General features: G+C 42.8%; 1 protein-coding gene across 2 annotated transcripts in view; it reads left to right on the top strand.

Moving 5' to 3' along the window:
• esyt2a (extended synaptotagmin-like protein 2a) overlaps window positions 1-15769 on the top strand; it is a 225570-nt gene that overhangs the window by 93913 nt on the left and 115888 nt on the right. For both annotated transcript variants that reach the window (XM_084320890.1, XM_084320891.1), the window contains exon 8: window positions 7847-7902. In XM_084320890.1, the coding sequence (XP_084177016.1) occupies window positions 7847-7902 (56 nt within the window). The remainder of the gene's footprint in view (window positions 1-7846; window positions 7903-15769) is intronic.

The raw sequence follows: 15769 nt of genomic DNA, 5'->3' as shown, positions 1-15769 counted from the left end.
CATACACATTCATCCGAGGCAAGTAGGTTAAGTGTCTTGCCCAAGGACACAACGGCAGTGGGATGGACATGGGCTTGAGCGGGATTCGAACCACCAACCCTTGGATCATTATTATGGGTAGTTTACATCATTGGTATCTAATTTAATTATAGTTGATTTGCCGTTCCTGGCGAGACAAAAAGCCGCTGCTTGATCAAGTGCCACCATCCTAGCTCCAAAATGTACTAATAGGTTAAACCTCTCACAGTCCAATATGTGGTAATTTGATACCCTTAGCTTCAGCAGACACAGAAAGCTGAGTAGGTATTGACATGTGATAAAGGATGGCGGCAAGCACACCTGCCCATTTGTTTGGTGTCTGAGAAACTGTGTTTCATTTGCTTTAATTGAGCTTAGGTTCTTAAAAGCTTGATGGTTTTACGTTTGTCTTGGTTATACTTTAAAAAAGCTTTTGAAGATATATATATACTTGAGGCATATACTTTAAAAAGTTATGCCTCCTAAGAAGAAAGAGATGGATCCGGAGAAGGAAGACATATCGGCTGTCATGAATAGACTGGAAGAGATGGAAATAAACATCAGTGCAAACATGGACGAAAAAATTTGTCAGATGCAGAACAAGATTGCAGACCAAATTGACGCACTTCGTAAGTCAATAGATGGCAAGATTGACAAAAAAATGGACGCACTACGTGTGTCCATAGATGGCAAGATTGACGAAATGCGTGCGTCTTTGGAGGTGAAAATAACGGCGGAAATAACGCAGAAGATTAAGGACACAAAGAAGGATATGACGGGCTACGTTGACCAGAATGTGGGTGTTATGGTACAGAGAATGACCGACATCGAGAGGAGTGTGAAGGAAAGAACCCCGCAACTCAGTCCATTTGACCCGGACGTCTCCTTGATAATTGTTGGATTACCCCAGGAGAGTGACGAGAGCAGCGAGGACCTGAAAACCAATATAGGGGCACTGCTGCGTGATGGCCTTGGATGTGAACCAGTTCCTGACGTAGTCGCGGTGGAGCGTCTCCGAGCCAGGGGAGCTAAACCGGGGCTCGTGAAATTGGAGTTGCGGTCTCTACGTGAGAAGATAGCAGTGCTTCGCTTGAAACGCAACCTTAAGGAAAATGAAAAGTACCAGCGTGTTTACGTGTCGGCAGCGAAGTCACACACAGAACGGCTGGTCGACCTCAACTTCAGAACGCTTCTTAAAGGAATTCCAACGGGGAAGGATTACTTTCTGACGGGGAATGGACGCTTAATGAAACGGCCCCCACCTGAAGAGGACAGTTGAGAAGGGCAAGCCCAGCCCCTGGTATCTGTGAGTAAAGAATTTCGACTAGTACACTGGAATGTTAATGGATGGACATCATCAAACCGTGAACTTAGAACTGTTCTGCTAAACTCGTTAAAGCCAGATTTTATTTCCTTGAATGAGACTCATCTTTCTACAGACTTGCTTGAGTTCAATGGCTTCACCTGGTTTGGTTATAATCGGGTTGCTCACAGAAGAGCGGTTAAAGCCTCTGGCAGCGTTGGTATCTGTGTAAAGAACACTATTTTTGATACATTCTCAGTTATTATTGTGGACAAAGCCTACGATGGAATTCTCGCTCTACGTTTTGAACACCGGGAGACAAAGTATTCTTTCATTATCATTTCTTGTTATCTGTCTCCGGAAACCTCACATTGGGGACGTAATGCAGACTTTTTCTTTAACCATTTACTGACGTTATTGTATACAGTTAATGCAGATGCTATTTATTTGTGTGGTGATTTAAATAGTCGCATTGCAGATCTGAAAGATTATGTGGAGGCAGATGACATCCCGCCTAGATCCGCTTTAGATCTGACTGTAAATAAACACGGACAATCCTTCATTGAATTTTTAAAAGACTCAAAATGCTGTGTAGTAAATGGGAGATTAAACGCTGACAAAGATAATTTCACTTCAATTTCTATAAAGGGGAGAGCTGTTGTGGACTACATTGTAACTCCTCATGTTGACTTGAAATCATGCATTGAATTTAGTGTTTATACACCATCTGAACTTGTTGGCTCTGAAGGTGCAAATCTTATTGATATCCATAGTAGATTACCTGATCATTCAGTACTATGCTTACACTTTCGGGCCGGTGACTCAGTTAATATCCAGAGCATGGTTGAACCCCTGCAGCAAATCAAACCATGTAATAGACACCTGCCAGCTAATTTTCTTTCCTCTGAGATTTGCCAGGGGGCTTTACTAGATGTCATGGAGCTCTTGAATAACGGTCCGAAAAACCAGGAGAATATTGATCTCTGTTACAATAACTTATGTAGTTTTCTGCATAAAGAAATTGGTCGACACTGTGCTACAAAGAAAGGCGGGTCGCCCAAAAAGTATTTTAAGACCAAACAACCTTATTGGAATAATGAATTAAATGGGCTATGGCTTAATTCAAGGGCAGCCGAAAAATCTTTTCTAAAATGCAAGGAACAGAGTGTGAGAAGAGACTTACTGAATGAATTTAAAGCTTGTCAAACTAAATTTGATAAGAAACTCAGATTTTTCAAACGACGTTTCAAGAGAGGACAAGCTCTCCATATAGAACAACTACAAGTCAGTAATCCCCAGCAATTCTGGAAAGAAATAAATAAACTAGGCCCCAAAAAAACCCAGACAGTCCCAATGGAGATTGTATTGGATAACGGTGAATCATGTTTTGAAACTGAGCAGATTCTGAAAAAGTGGGAAACCGACTATAGTAGTCTGTATGCTTGTAGTAGTCACCCTTTATTTGATGATGGTTTCCTGACAGAAATATGTAAGTTAAAATGTGAGGCCGAACTTGGGATGAGCAATAGCCCTACAGGTTGTGAATTATTAAATAGTGACATTACGTTAGACGAGGTACAGAGTGTAGTGGACAGAGCGAAACTGAAGAAAGCTATGGGTATTGAGGAGTTGTCGAACGAGGTCCTTAAAACTCCCTATCTGCTGAATGTATTACACTGTTTATATCAAACTTGTTTTAACACAGGCACCATCCCCTCGATATGGAACAAGTCCATTATTAAGCCCATCCCCAAATCTGCAAAAGCTGACCCTAGAGTCCCACTAAATTACAGAGGTATTAGTTTGATCAGTACAGTTTATAAATTATACTAAAGTGTTCTTAATAATAGATTAAATAAATACTTAGAATATAATGAAATGTTGGTGGATGAGCAGAATGGGTTTAGGGCTAAGAGAGCTTGTATTGATCATGTTTTTGTTTTATCATCGGTGGTGAGAGCCAGATTGGACGAGGGCAAGAATACATTTGTTTGTTTTGTTGACTTTAAAAAAGCCTTTGACTGGATTAATAGAGAGCTTTTGGACTATAAATTAATCTGTTCTGGTATTGATGGACTATTTTATAAGGCTATCAAAAGCCTGTATAAGGCCCCATCTGCCTGTCTGCAGCTGAATGATGTTAGGACCGGCTGGTTCCCCACACCATTCGGTGTAAAACAGGGAGATGTGCTTTCTCCTACTTTATTCGCCCTTTATGTTAATGACCTGGCGCAAGAAATCAAGCAAGCCAATCTTGGTATTCCAATAGATAATATAATCCTAAGTATTTTATTGTACGCTGATGATATTGTTTTGTTTGCAGAAAATGAAGCAAATTTACAAAACATGTTGAATATTATGAGTTCTTGGTGCATGAAATGGAGACTTGCGATTAACAGTGAAAAAACACAGAGTATGCACTTTAGGAAAAAACACGAACAGCAGAGTAGTCATAAGTTTCAATTTGGACCAACGCCTCTGATTTACACACATTCTTATAAATATCTTGGTTTTACCTTTAATGAGTACATGTGCTTCATAGAAGGAAGGAAAATAATGTCTGAGTCAGCAGGAAGGGCGCTAGGGGGCGTGTTGAGTAAAATGAAAGTGTGCACTGACCTTGGGTTTTCAACATATACACAATTATTTGATTCAATGGTGGGTTCTGTTTTGTTTTATGCTGCTGGAGTATGGGGTTTTGATGATGCTCCTGAATGTAATGCGATCCAGAACCGGGCCATAAGATACTTTTTAGGAGTCCATAAATACACACCAAAAGGGGCTATAGAAGGGGACATGGGGTGGGATTCTTGCTTGGTCAAGCAAAAGGGTGAAATGGTGAGGTTATGGAACCGCCTGGTCCAGCTGCCAAATGGCAGGGTGACTAAAAAGATTTTTAATTGGGACAGAGCACACGGTCATCCCTGGTCAAGAGAGATGTCTATGATTTTTTCTTCTACTGACTTGAGTATGATTTTTATGAACAATTTGCAGTGTAAGGTTCACATAATTAAAACAAAATTATCAACAATCCATCAGGATAAGTGGAAGGTGGAGATTTTGAAAAAACCTAAACTTAGAAAATATATTGCAATTAAAAATGAGTATTTTACTGAACCTTATGTAATGTTAAACTTAAAGAGAAGACGGAGGTCTCTGTGTGCCCAGTTGAGGTCTGGCACCCTGCCATTGGCTGTGGAAGTGTGTAGATTCCAGGGTAAACCTGAGGAGGAGCGGCTGTGTGTTCTGTGTGATCTGGGAGTGGTGGAGGATGAATATCATTTTGTTTTTTATTGCCCTTTGTACACCACTTTGAGGAGGGCTTTATTTGAAAAAATTCAAATTGCAAACCCAGATTTGTTTTGGCAGTCTGAGAGCTGTATGTTGAGTTGTTTTTTTGTGGAGGACATCTTCGGTTTTGCAGGATTTTTGGAGAAGGCATGGCACCTGAGACAAAACACACTGTATCCTATATAATTGTATTTGAATTCACCTTGTTTTTCTGTTTATTTACATTGAGTACAGCTTGTGTTATATTACGTTTTATTGTATTTTCTTGTATTTTTCTTTTTTTATGGCCATCTTGGTCTATGTCATTTGTTAAGTAATTGGTAAAGTATATTATTATATACTTATTGTTATGTGTCTTGTAAGCCCATATGGGCTGGGCATACATCTGTATGTAAGACACGAAAATAAAAAATATCAAATCAAATCAAATCAAGACATGTCTTGAAAGAATATAAACTACTATCTATCCATCTATCCAGCTATCTATCTATCGCTCTCGCTCTTCTCTAGTATCCTCAGGTCAAATGGGTAGTTGCCTCTTTGACACCACCTACTGAATACCCAGAGTATGAGATGAGCCATGACGTTTATTTATAAATGCTGTGTAGTGTGGATGCCTACTGTATATGAGTAGGTTGAGAAACCTACATGTCATTACTGCTTTTTATGTATTACTCATTATAGCTACTTATCTTGAAACACCCTTTTTATCATTACATACGATACAATGCATCCATGCCTGTAGCTAAATGCTGAAAAACAGGGAACAAAATTTACTTTTAGATAAAACTACCAACCAGAGAGATTTTTTACTGGCCAGAAATTATAAATAGCTTTTTTGTACATCTCCATGAGTTATTATATGTATTGTGTGTTATCTCTCCACGCTATGGTAGTGATTGTGCCAGCACAGGAGATATGATTAAAATATATATTTATTTATATATAAGCTATATTAGGGTGACTGACCATATTGTGATTTCCAAAAAAGAGGACACTCAGCCCCCAGCCTCAAGATACTTAAAAGATAGAAAATTATTATTTTATATAACAAAATAATATATATCTATAACCAAAGTTACTCAACATGCTTTATTGTGCCTAAAGTAATCTCTCTGAACAATCTATGGAAAATCAACCTGTAACAAAATAATAGCTCTCTTTTCAAGTCTTACTGGACAAAATAAATAACAAAAAAATAAATATTTTGTATATTGAATTATGAAATAATGTTCTAAATAATACCTCTTCTGTATTAGTATCCAGCTTTAAAAAATATATATTTGTGTATTTTCAATGTAATAATGTAAATAATAAAACTGTAACTTCACAAGGATACTAATTTAAAAGTGCACTATGCAGTTTTGGATTTGTTTACATACATTTGTTTGCATAACTTGCAATTGGTGTACAAAACGAATGTATTACACACGTAATCCTTAGAATGATTGTATCATAAGCATCTTATGTCATCATAAATAAAACCAAAATCATTTTGAGGCATCATGAACCAAATACCAAAAGTCTACTTTGAATGTTTGTAAACAAAATTATTGGCCCTGTCCTTGTAAACTACCGCAGTTAACACATTAATTGCCAATAACGAGTATACTCCATGCGTTGAGTGCCAACAACGAGTAAACTCGTTTTTATGATCGTTATTTCTTTTATTCGCTATTGGCATTCATAATTCATCTAGGAAGCCTCCGGGAGCCAGCTGGACCCTGTCTTATATTGCAACGCCTCAATACCGCTGCCTGGTGGATTTCGGGCGAGTTACACTCTACTCTAAACCGGAAGTGGCGCTCGGTGCATCAGGGAAAAAGCTCCGCCAGAGATATCTTGTAACGTGGATCAATATACACACCTCGAGTGCATTGGATCGCTTTTGAGACGCAAGAATCAATATGCTTTCGGCATTTATTGCGTCATACAAACGGAAAATGGATCTAGCAGATCGACATCAAATAATTGGAATTTTATTTCTCCAGGCGCATCGGCCAGAGGTAAGAGGAATCTAACGTTATTTCCAGCTCGATTGTCCATTTAATTCATTGCAATCTATTGCTAATTCAATTATTTTATTTCTCTCTTCATAGAGAGAGTCACTCAATTCGGTCAACTTTGCTGTCAAACTCGCCTCGCACAGCTTTTTCTTTTTTTCTTTCTGTGTCCATGTGAGCTTTGAGATCTCTGGTACCTTTATTAGACACCTAAACATAATGGGCAAGCTTTGCATGCGTTGCACCCCACCTCCCATTTGTCCCAACCGGGACGGTAAATTGGGAGTTTTCTATGCAGTTCATTTGTAAATGTGCAGCTGCGCTTTGGCAGCAGAATCAAGGCTGCTCCGTTTGTGAATCTAATCAAATATGTTTATGTTTATTAAAGGATGCCCATTAGAGACACATGAAAGAGCCTCTAGTCTTCCTGGGGTCCTGGAAAAAACAAATACAATACAAATGTACAACTAAAAATACAAATTAAAATAAACAAAACACATAAATTAAAAATGAATACAAATATACAAATTCACATTATAAAATCTAACATTCCAGTCAAATAAAAAGAAATACACCGATAACGGTTACATACTTGACAAGTTTGTAAGGGATATCTCTTAATATATTTTTAAGAATTTTTTTTATGTATTGTGGATAAGATGAGTGAGTTTGAGAAAATTAGATTTTCGTGCTATTTTTGTTCTGATGTTACCAGAAGCGGCCCCTCTAGTGTTGTAACCATGTTCAGACGTCAATTGCAACTTATGAGCCTAGCTAGATGGCTTACCAGTGCTGATAATGTTCCGCAGTAGCATTAGAAGACTCATCGATAATTTATTTTCAACCATTAGCCATGCCAGATGTTCATGCATAAAACTAATATTTGTCCTGTATGAACAGCCTAGTGCCAAGCGAGCCGCTTTATTCCGAGCAACCTGCAACTTTTTCAAATTAGATTTTGTAGCTGACGACCTGATAACAGGGCAGTATTCTAAATGAGACAAAACCAAAGAATGAATAACGGATCAATCATTATGGAGGGAGTGATGAAAGCAGAACATTTCCTAGTCATAAAAATTCCTCTTCCCATTTTAATGACAATATTACTGTCCGCTTCCTCTGTTTGCGTGTGACATAGTAGAGCTGCCCACAAAGCAGTCTTCTCTGGTATTATGGGTACAAAATGCTGGGTGTACACTAACACATGTTTTTACCCCTCTCTGTCTTTCAGTTGCTGGACATCAATTGGACGGGTCTCACAAACATGTTAGATATTCCAGGTTTAAAGTAAGTAACCAAATGCAAATAATTATGGTGTGAAATCTTACTGAGTTATATCATCTTGTGTGTTGTCTGTTTGTAGTAATCTCTTTGGACAGAAACATATATAATTGTGTGGGTTGTGTGTCTGTTTGTAGTAATCTCTTTGGACAGAAACATATCATTGTGTGCGTTGTGTGTCTGTAGTAATCTCTTTGGACAGAAACTTCATGTACATTTAAAAAAAGAAAAAAAAAAGAGATTCCGTCAGCAGTTTGTGTGCAGCTTCTGTTGATAGGCAGCCACCTCGACCAATGATGGCTGAGCAGGAGGAGGCGTCCAGTATGATATCAGCATATTAGCAAAGTAGGATACATAGGAAAAGTCTAGACAATGTTGCAACAGCTTAAAACTGAACGTTGTGCAAACTACTATATTGGCCATAAAACCTGGGCTTTTAATTGCTTCAATCGTTGAATACAAGGGCTCAGCAGTACTGCATATTTACTGTATATTGACTTTTTAAAGTGTATTGATATATTTTCAAACGGGATATAGGATGAAAGGATACGGTTTATATTGATATAGCTCACAAGTATTGCTCACAAGTTCTCTGCAACATGAGACAACCACGGTCCAAACGGCAGTTATTTGACGATGGTTTCAATAAAAAAAATCTGGGACCTCATTTATAAAGCTCTCATACGCACAAAATAATGCGTACGTCACTCCTGAGCAAAGGGGATTTATAAAAAACAAACTTGATTGGAGAATGGTGGAGAATGTGCTTACCTCCATGCAAACTCTGACGGTGGGACAAGACACATGCTCACACAGAATTAGAGTTTGAGTTGATATTGATTTATATATGGAACTGGCGTGGGACATGCGTCTGCAGCACCTTGTTATAAATCAGAATATCGCTGTGCGTACCTTTTGGAACAAAACCAACTGTATTGTTAGTGAGCCTGTGGTCTGCTGTCATTAACACATTGGTTGCCAACAACGAGATTTCGCGTTATTGGCCGCCATGCGTTGGTTGCCAATAACGAGATTTCTCGTTATTTCTTTTATTGGCGATATCCATTCATTTTTCATACGTCCAGCCTGACGTTATCATTGGGAATGGCTCTGAGCTCGAAAAGGGCAAATACCGCCCCCTATCGTCTCCCGGATGGTAATGCACATCATTGGATTGGATTGAGTGAAAAAGTGCATCAGAGAAAAACTCCGGTCCAGGGTTTCCCCATCTCTGGCAAGCAGTGTCTGTTACCAGATTCACTGGCAAGGCTCAGAGCAGCTTTCGATTATGCGTTTCGGACTATAACGTTGGATCAATAAACGATATTTGGAATGGCGATCAGGAATTGGATTCATCTTTTTGCAGAACATCTGATCTGAGGTAAGGGATCTATGTTACCAGTTTTGGGTTAATCAGAGTTATTTTTCACAGCGTTCACAACGTGTGTGTGGCGTTTCAGCCCGCTTTTGTATCGTGCATAAGAACACAAATACTCTCGATAATCTAGCGTTTATTTGAAAACTATTAATAAATCAGCCGGAAGCCCAAATACTCCACCTGTTGACTGGGAAGAGGCGTACTCTTCTTCCAGTTCACAGCAAAACCCAGCCTGGTGAGGAATTCCATCACCAGCCTGGTATGAGACCTGGCGACCTCCTCTGACCGGCTGAGGAGCAATATGTCGTCGAGATAGAAAATAATTTGTATCCCCTGACGACGTAGAGGCTCCAGCGCAGTCTCTAGGCACTTGGTGAATGTGCGGGGAGCCAGAGAGTAGCCGAACGGCAACCTCTGGTATTCGTACACTACGCCCTGAAATAGGAACTGTAGGAACTTCCTGTGAGGAGGGAAAATCGGGATGTGAAAATACGCATCCTTCAGGTCTATGGAGGTGAACCAGTCTCCCACCCTGACAGCAAGTAGCAGGTGTTTGACGGTCAACATTCTGAATGGTCTCGCCACAATCAGACGATTGAACGCAGACAGATCCAGTATAGGTCTGACCCCTCCCGTTTTTTTGGGCACCAGAAAATAACGGGAGTAGATGCCTGACATCGCGTCCTCTCTCGGGACCACGACTACGGCCTGCTTCGCCAACAGAGATTGGATCTCGTCGGCCAGAGCTGTCACTGCTGCTGACCCTGACAATAGGGTCTGCACCAAACCCGAAAACGGAGGGTGGGGTTGTGCGAACTGCAAAACAAGCCCCCGCCTCAACGTTCTCTCTACCCATCCCGACATATGGCACTCTTGTAGCCATATGTGATAATAATCCCAGAGCGCACCCGCCGTCAACTGACGCTGGGCCGCAAGGAACAGTAGATAGGTGGCCCGGTCCCTCCCGCTGTGCGTAGCCTCTGAACCCGCCAAAGCGGGCAGGGCGTTCGCACCCAAGGGGGGACCCCGACAGAAAGGGCCGGTTTGATACGGGAGAAGCTGACATCAAACTAGGTGACACACGCTCCCCCACTGAACACCCCTCCAGAGCATGCTGAGGAGTTGTTCTGCAGCCAGACATGCAAGGCGTGAGGACCCCATGGGTTCCTACACACCGTAGCCCTGCAGTGATATTGCTACCACCCAAATCACGTGCGCCTCTTCTATTCAGACCACTGCCGATCTCGCGGGAGTGGGAGGCATCAACGTGATACCCCGCCTGGCGAAGGCGAGGTCGGGGTAACCCGTGCTGAGCATTCTTTCGAAGAGGCCTCGAGTCCTCCTGCTGACCACCGTCAATAGTGGCAGCCGTAACACCAGGCTCACCAATCGCACAACGTGTGGCGAGGGAGCCACGTGACAGCACAACATTCTCACGGACAGACCCAGGCTCAGCCATCAACTGGGTGTCAGCCCCTGTCCCCATGAGAAGCGAAACGTGGGGCCGCATGCGCTTCAATGAAGGCTCGCGGCCTGCAGCCAAAGGAAAACGATCAGAGCCCCTTTTCCGCTGGTGACGGGGGAAGGAGTGATCGGGGAGTGGGCTGCTTGCGGCAGAACGCCGACGGCTTGTATATTCCAAGCCGAGCACATCCAACATGGCCGATCCCTCGGCCGCCAAGGCTGTCGGCCTTGTGGACCCCTGTTGACTCGACGCCCAGGGTACCACTGGCGGGGGAAACATGGCCGCCTGTCGAGGGCCTTGCCACAGTCGCTGACGAGGCCGTGCTCCAACCTCTAGCTGCATAGCGTGAGGCGGTGTGGGACCTAGGTCAACAACCGCCCGCGTCTCCGCAGAACGACCAAAGAGTCCTTCCGCGGAAAGAGGAGCCGTGAGGAGAAGAAACCTTTCTTCCTCCCCAAGAGGAGACTGCTCCAACCAGAAATGCCTATTAACAAGCGTTGATAGCATCCTAATCCTCCCCGCAGTTATAGCTTGCGACTGAGTCAAGATCTCTATAACACCAAAAACATGCAAAAAAAATGTCAGCGTCTGCTGGTCCTGTAGCCCCACTACCCGACGCTAATGTGGACAGAAAAACAGCCACAACAGCCACAACACTGGCCGCCGCTAAATTCCATCCTGTAGCAGTATAACTAATCAGTCCATACTGCCACCTGCCGGGCCGACTCGCTCTCAAGCGTCGGCTTCCGGGTGGGACACTGTTCAACTTCGCCAGGGCACAGGATCGATGCTACCTGGCTCTCTAGCCACGGCACACCCGCCCTGCGCCCTGTTGTCAACCTATTCACCCGGAAAAAGGGTAAATAAGACTCACCTAAACCCCCCCACATTAGCTACCGACTGACCTTCATCAATGAACCGGTTAAGAGGAGGGAAAAGCAGTGACATCCCACGGCGGGGAACATTAAAACAGTGACCCAGCATTATAGCATTAGTGTTAGCAGCGCGCTCCAGGATCGCCTGGAAAACGTCCAACTCAGAGGGACGTTCACTAAAACATCCCGCCCCCCCTGGGCGAGCTCCCGTAGTTCACCGCGTACCTCGGCGCTATTTCTGCGTCGGGGACAACCGTGCTCGTCACGGATCTGGGGTACACGAGTTCGATTCCCGGACCCGCCGTATTTTCTCAGAGTGTCTTCCACTACTCTACATCCCATTCAACCTGTTTCTGTCGGTCATGCTTGACCAGAAAAAGCGATAAACGCTAAAAAATAAAGTAAAAAAAAAAAAAAAAACATCCCGCCCCTGGCGCCGACACACAACTCGGTTGTGTAACAAAACAACCAGCAGCATTACTAACACCAGCGTTAATGCCTGATGACACAGAGCCTACCTGTGTACGAGCCGGCTCGATAGCCAAACCTTGCACGCTGTCCCTCGATCTGCTGCCACAAGACGAGGAAACACCAGGATAGACCCGACGTGTCGTTGGAACATGTCGCGAAGATTCCAGGGGTAGGCAAAACTCCGGTAAGCACTCAACATTGCGTAATTTCTCTAAACTTTTCATTACAACTAGTTTCACAGGGTGCAAGCATCCGCCATGATGGAAACGAAAATAGAGGAAGAGCGAGTGGTGACCACGCCTAGTGCTTTATAGTACGTCACTAGGGTGGGGCCTGGCAGGTGCTGGGTGTATTTGTTTTATTCGTTGATGAAGTACAGTAGGTACTGGAGATGAGGTATATCTCGATGGTGAAGAGCAGGACGCGATTCGCCAGTACGACTATATAACTGAACTTAGTATTCCTTATTCTTAGTGTTGTCTAACAGTACACAGAAATAGTCAAAGGCCAGTTACAAACACACTCCATACACACCCCAGGAGTGATGTAATACTCTACAGCAATGAGTTCCACAGTACCAAAGTAAACCCAGGAGTGATGTATTAGTCTACAGCAAAGAGTTCCACAGTACCAAAGTAAACCCAGGAGTGATGTATTAGTCCACAGAAAAGGGTTCAGTACCAAAGTAAACCCAGGAGTGATGTATTAGTCCACAGAAAAGGGTTCAGTACCAAAGTAAACTCAGGAGTGATGTATTAGTCCACAGCAAAGGGTTCAGTACCAAAGTAACCCCAGGAGTGATGTATTGGACTACACACAGTAGTTCCACACAGTACCAAAGTGAACCCAACGGTCTCTAAGGGTGGTCAAACCAAATGGTAAATATATTTTACATGAACTGTTCCATCCCTAGTCTCCATGTGTGTAACATTATGTTTGTCTGTGCTTCGATCCACCGAGCCATGGTAGAGAAAACGTTACAGATTCATAGGTTTGAATCAGAGTTTTTGAGAGTTAGTGCAGACACGCACACAAACACATTTGCACTCACGCACACACACACACACACACACACACACACACACACACACACACACACACACACACACACACATTTGCACTCACGCACACACACACACATTTGCACTCTGATAGGAAAGAGATAGATGGAGAGAGAAATGGAGGGAGAGAGACGTGCAAGATTGAAAGAGTCCAGTGATAGATGCCATTGCACTAGCAATGTTATTATTTGATTTGATCACTTAGATTTACTATTTAGCTTGGTAACTGAGTTCATAAGAGGAAATAAACAAATAGGTGCTACTTACACTCGTTGGTGATGTAACTATACCACTATATCGTCAAAACTAAGAAATATCCTAATAGGCCCAAAACCCTAGTGTCCAGACAAAAAAAAGTAAATTGGAGTTCTATGTTATTCCACCGACAACAGAAATGATTGTGTGCATGCATGCCTATCATAACTTGCCATTAGTGTACAAAACTAATGTATTACACAGGTAATCCTTAGAATGATTGTATCATAAGCATCTTATGTCATTATAAGGGCGCGTTCACACCTACCCTGTTTGGTCCACTTTAAGTGGACCATGGTCCCTTTAGATCGATAGTCCGTTTGGTTTGTACAGGTATGAACGCAAACCGAACTATAATGAGGACCAAACAACCGAACCATGGTCCTCTTGAAAAGTTGGGACTCGGTTCGTTTCAAAGTGGACCATGGTTCGTTTGCTGTTGGTGTGAACGCAAAACGAACTTTATATAGTATCTAATCTAGAGCAAATGAGTGACAGGTGCCTAGTGGCGGCGGTCGCGCGCCCCAATTTGACAGCGCCAAGTGACAGCTTGCGCGCACGTTGCAACCCAACTCAAATGAATGACAGGCGCGCGGACAGTCTCTCTCTTCCTCTCTCTCTCTCTCTCTGCCTCTCTCTCTCTCTCTCCCTCTCTCTCTCTCTCTCTCTCTCTGCCTCTCTCTCTCTCGCTCTTTCTCTCTCTATCTCTGTCTCTCTAGACTGGCGCCGCGCGCGGACAGTCTCTCTCTTCCTCTCTGTCTCTCTAGATGAATGAGCAGTCGCGCGAGTCGCGACCCAACTCTTCCCCAAAGAGCGCGCAGGCGCAACTTCACCTAATAACTTCATCCTCACATTAGCAGCCTTGTCTGTATCTCACAGCGGCTAAAAATAAAAAAAGACAGCAATGAGTCGAGGATCAACGTGGGGTAACGACGAGGTGAAGGCTCTTTCCCTCGCGCGCTAAACCCGCAAATGTTAATACGTCACTTGTGACAGGCATAGCAACAAGCATAGCAACCAGGCATGAGAGTGACAGCTAGACAAATGAAATCTAAACAGTCGGCGTGTGGGCGAGGTGTGTCAATACGCTGGCGGCAACTGTTTACGTTTGAGTGTTAGTCCAATAGATGAACGACTTGGCGACAGCATGTCCTTTGTTTACAAATTAGATCCGCACCAAACAGGGTAGTGTGAACGCAGACCAAAAGCAAACAATGTATCATTTTCACATTTGGTCCACCAGAAAGTCCGGACTATCCACGGAAAGTCCGGACTTTCAGATGTGAACACACCCTAAATCTAACTAAAATTATTTTGAGGCATCATGAAGCAAATATATGTCTACTTTGAATGTTTGTAAACAAAATGATTGGCCCTGTCCTTGTAAACTACTGCAGTTAAACAGCAACTTTTCATTCCGATTTCTAGCTTCAAACAGAGTTCCAGAGTTCCATCTGACAGTTTGCTTATCCAGTTATGAAAACATATAAACCCTTTTCAATTATTTAATTTCTCTCTCTGCACAGAGAGAGTCAATCAATTCGGTCAACTTTGCCGCAAAACTCTCGCCTCGCACAGCTTTTTCTTTTTTTCTTTCTGTATCCAAGTGAGTTTTGAGATCTCTGGCACTTTTATTCGATTGTGTGTGCATGCCTATCAGTCTTTCTGCATGTTGTGTTATTGTTAGAAGGCCAAAGCTCACACTAGGTTGCCTATTCAGCTGTCCAGATCCCTAAGGCAATGACAGAAAACACACACACACACACACACACACACGGTAATGAGATATTCCATTGTTAAACATGGCCAGGTGGTTACTCTCAGGGGGTGCTGAAAGGACACACTTACTTAGCATGTGTGTGTTTATGATAATGAGATGAGCATTAAGTGTTTTGTTCCCGTTTGTAAAATGGGTAGCTCAAATCAAGCAATATGATTGGATCGTAGCCTTGGTATAATGAGCATATATCCACAGCTATGATTCTAATTCCCTTTCACAAGTCAGTATCACTCCACGTCTGAGGAGAAAAACCATTAGCCTTGTTGAATGAGACGGTCTGGTCTACGGAGGAGGAGACTGGGGCTGACGCATGCCCAGTAAAAGGAGGAATACTCTTGGTGCCAAGATTAGGGAAGCCCTCGCATCAGGGCACGAACATATGCCCATATATGGAGTTAAAAGGAACCCCCCCCCCCTCCTTGATGATTTTGTGAAGGTACACATGTTGTATACCTTTTATCAAGGTATTATCAATAATCAACCAGACCGATTCGGGCTTATTGCACATAACACGTTTTATCTCGCAATCTATGAAAGAAGACTGGATTATCTTGGAAATGCGCGATGTTTAGCATGTAATAAACTACA

The sequence above is a fragment of the Notolepis coatsorum genome (genome assembly GCF_963971535.1).
Source record: "Notolepis coatsorum genome assembly, chromosome: 8".
NCBI classification, from domain to species: Eukaryota; Metazoa; Chordata; class Actinopteri; order Aulopiformes; family Paralepididae; genus Notolepis; species Notolepis coatsorum.
The sequence above is the reverse complement of the archived record's forward strand: the minus strand, read 5'-3'. Positions and strand labels throughout refer to the sequence as shown.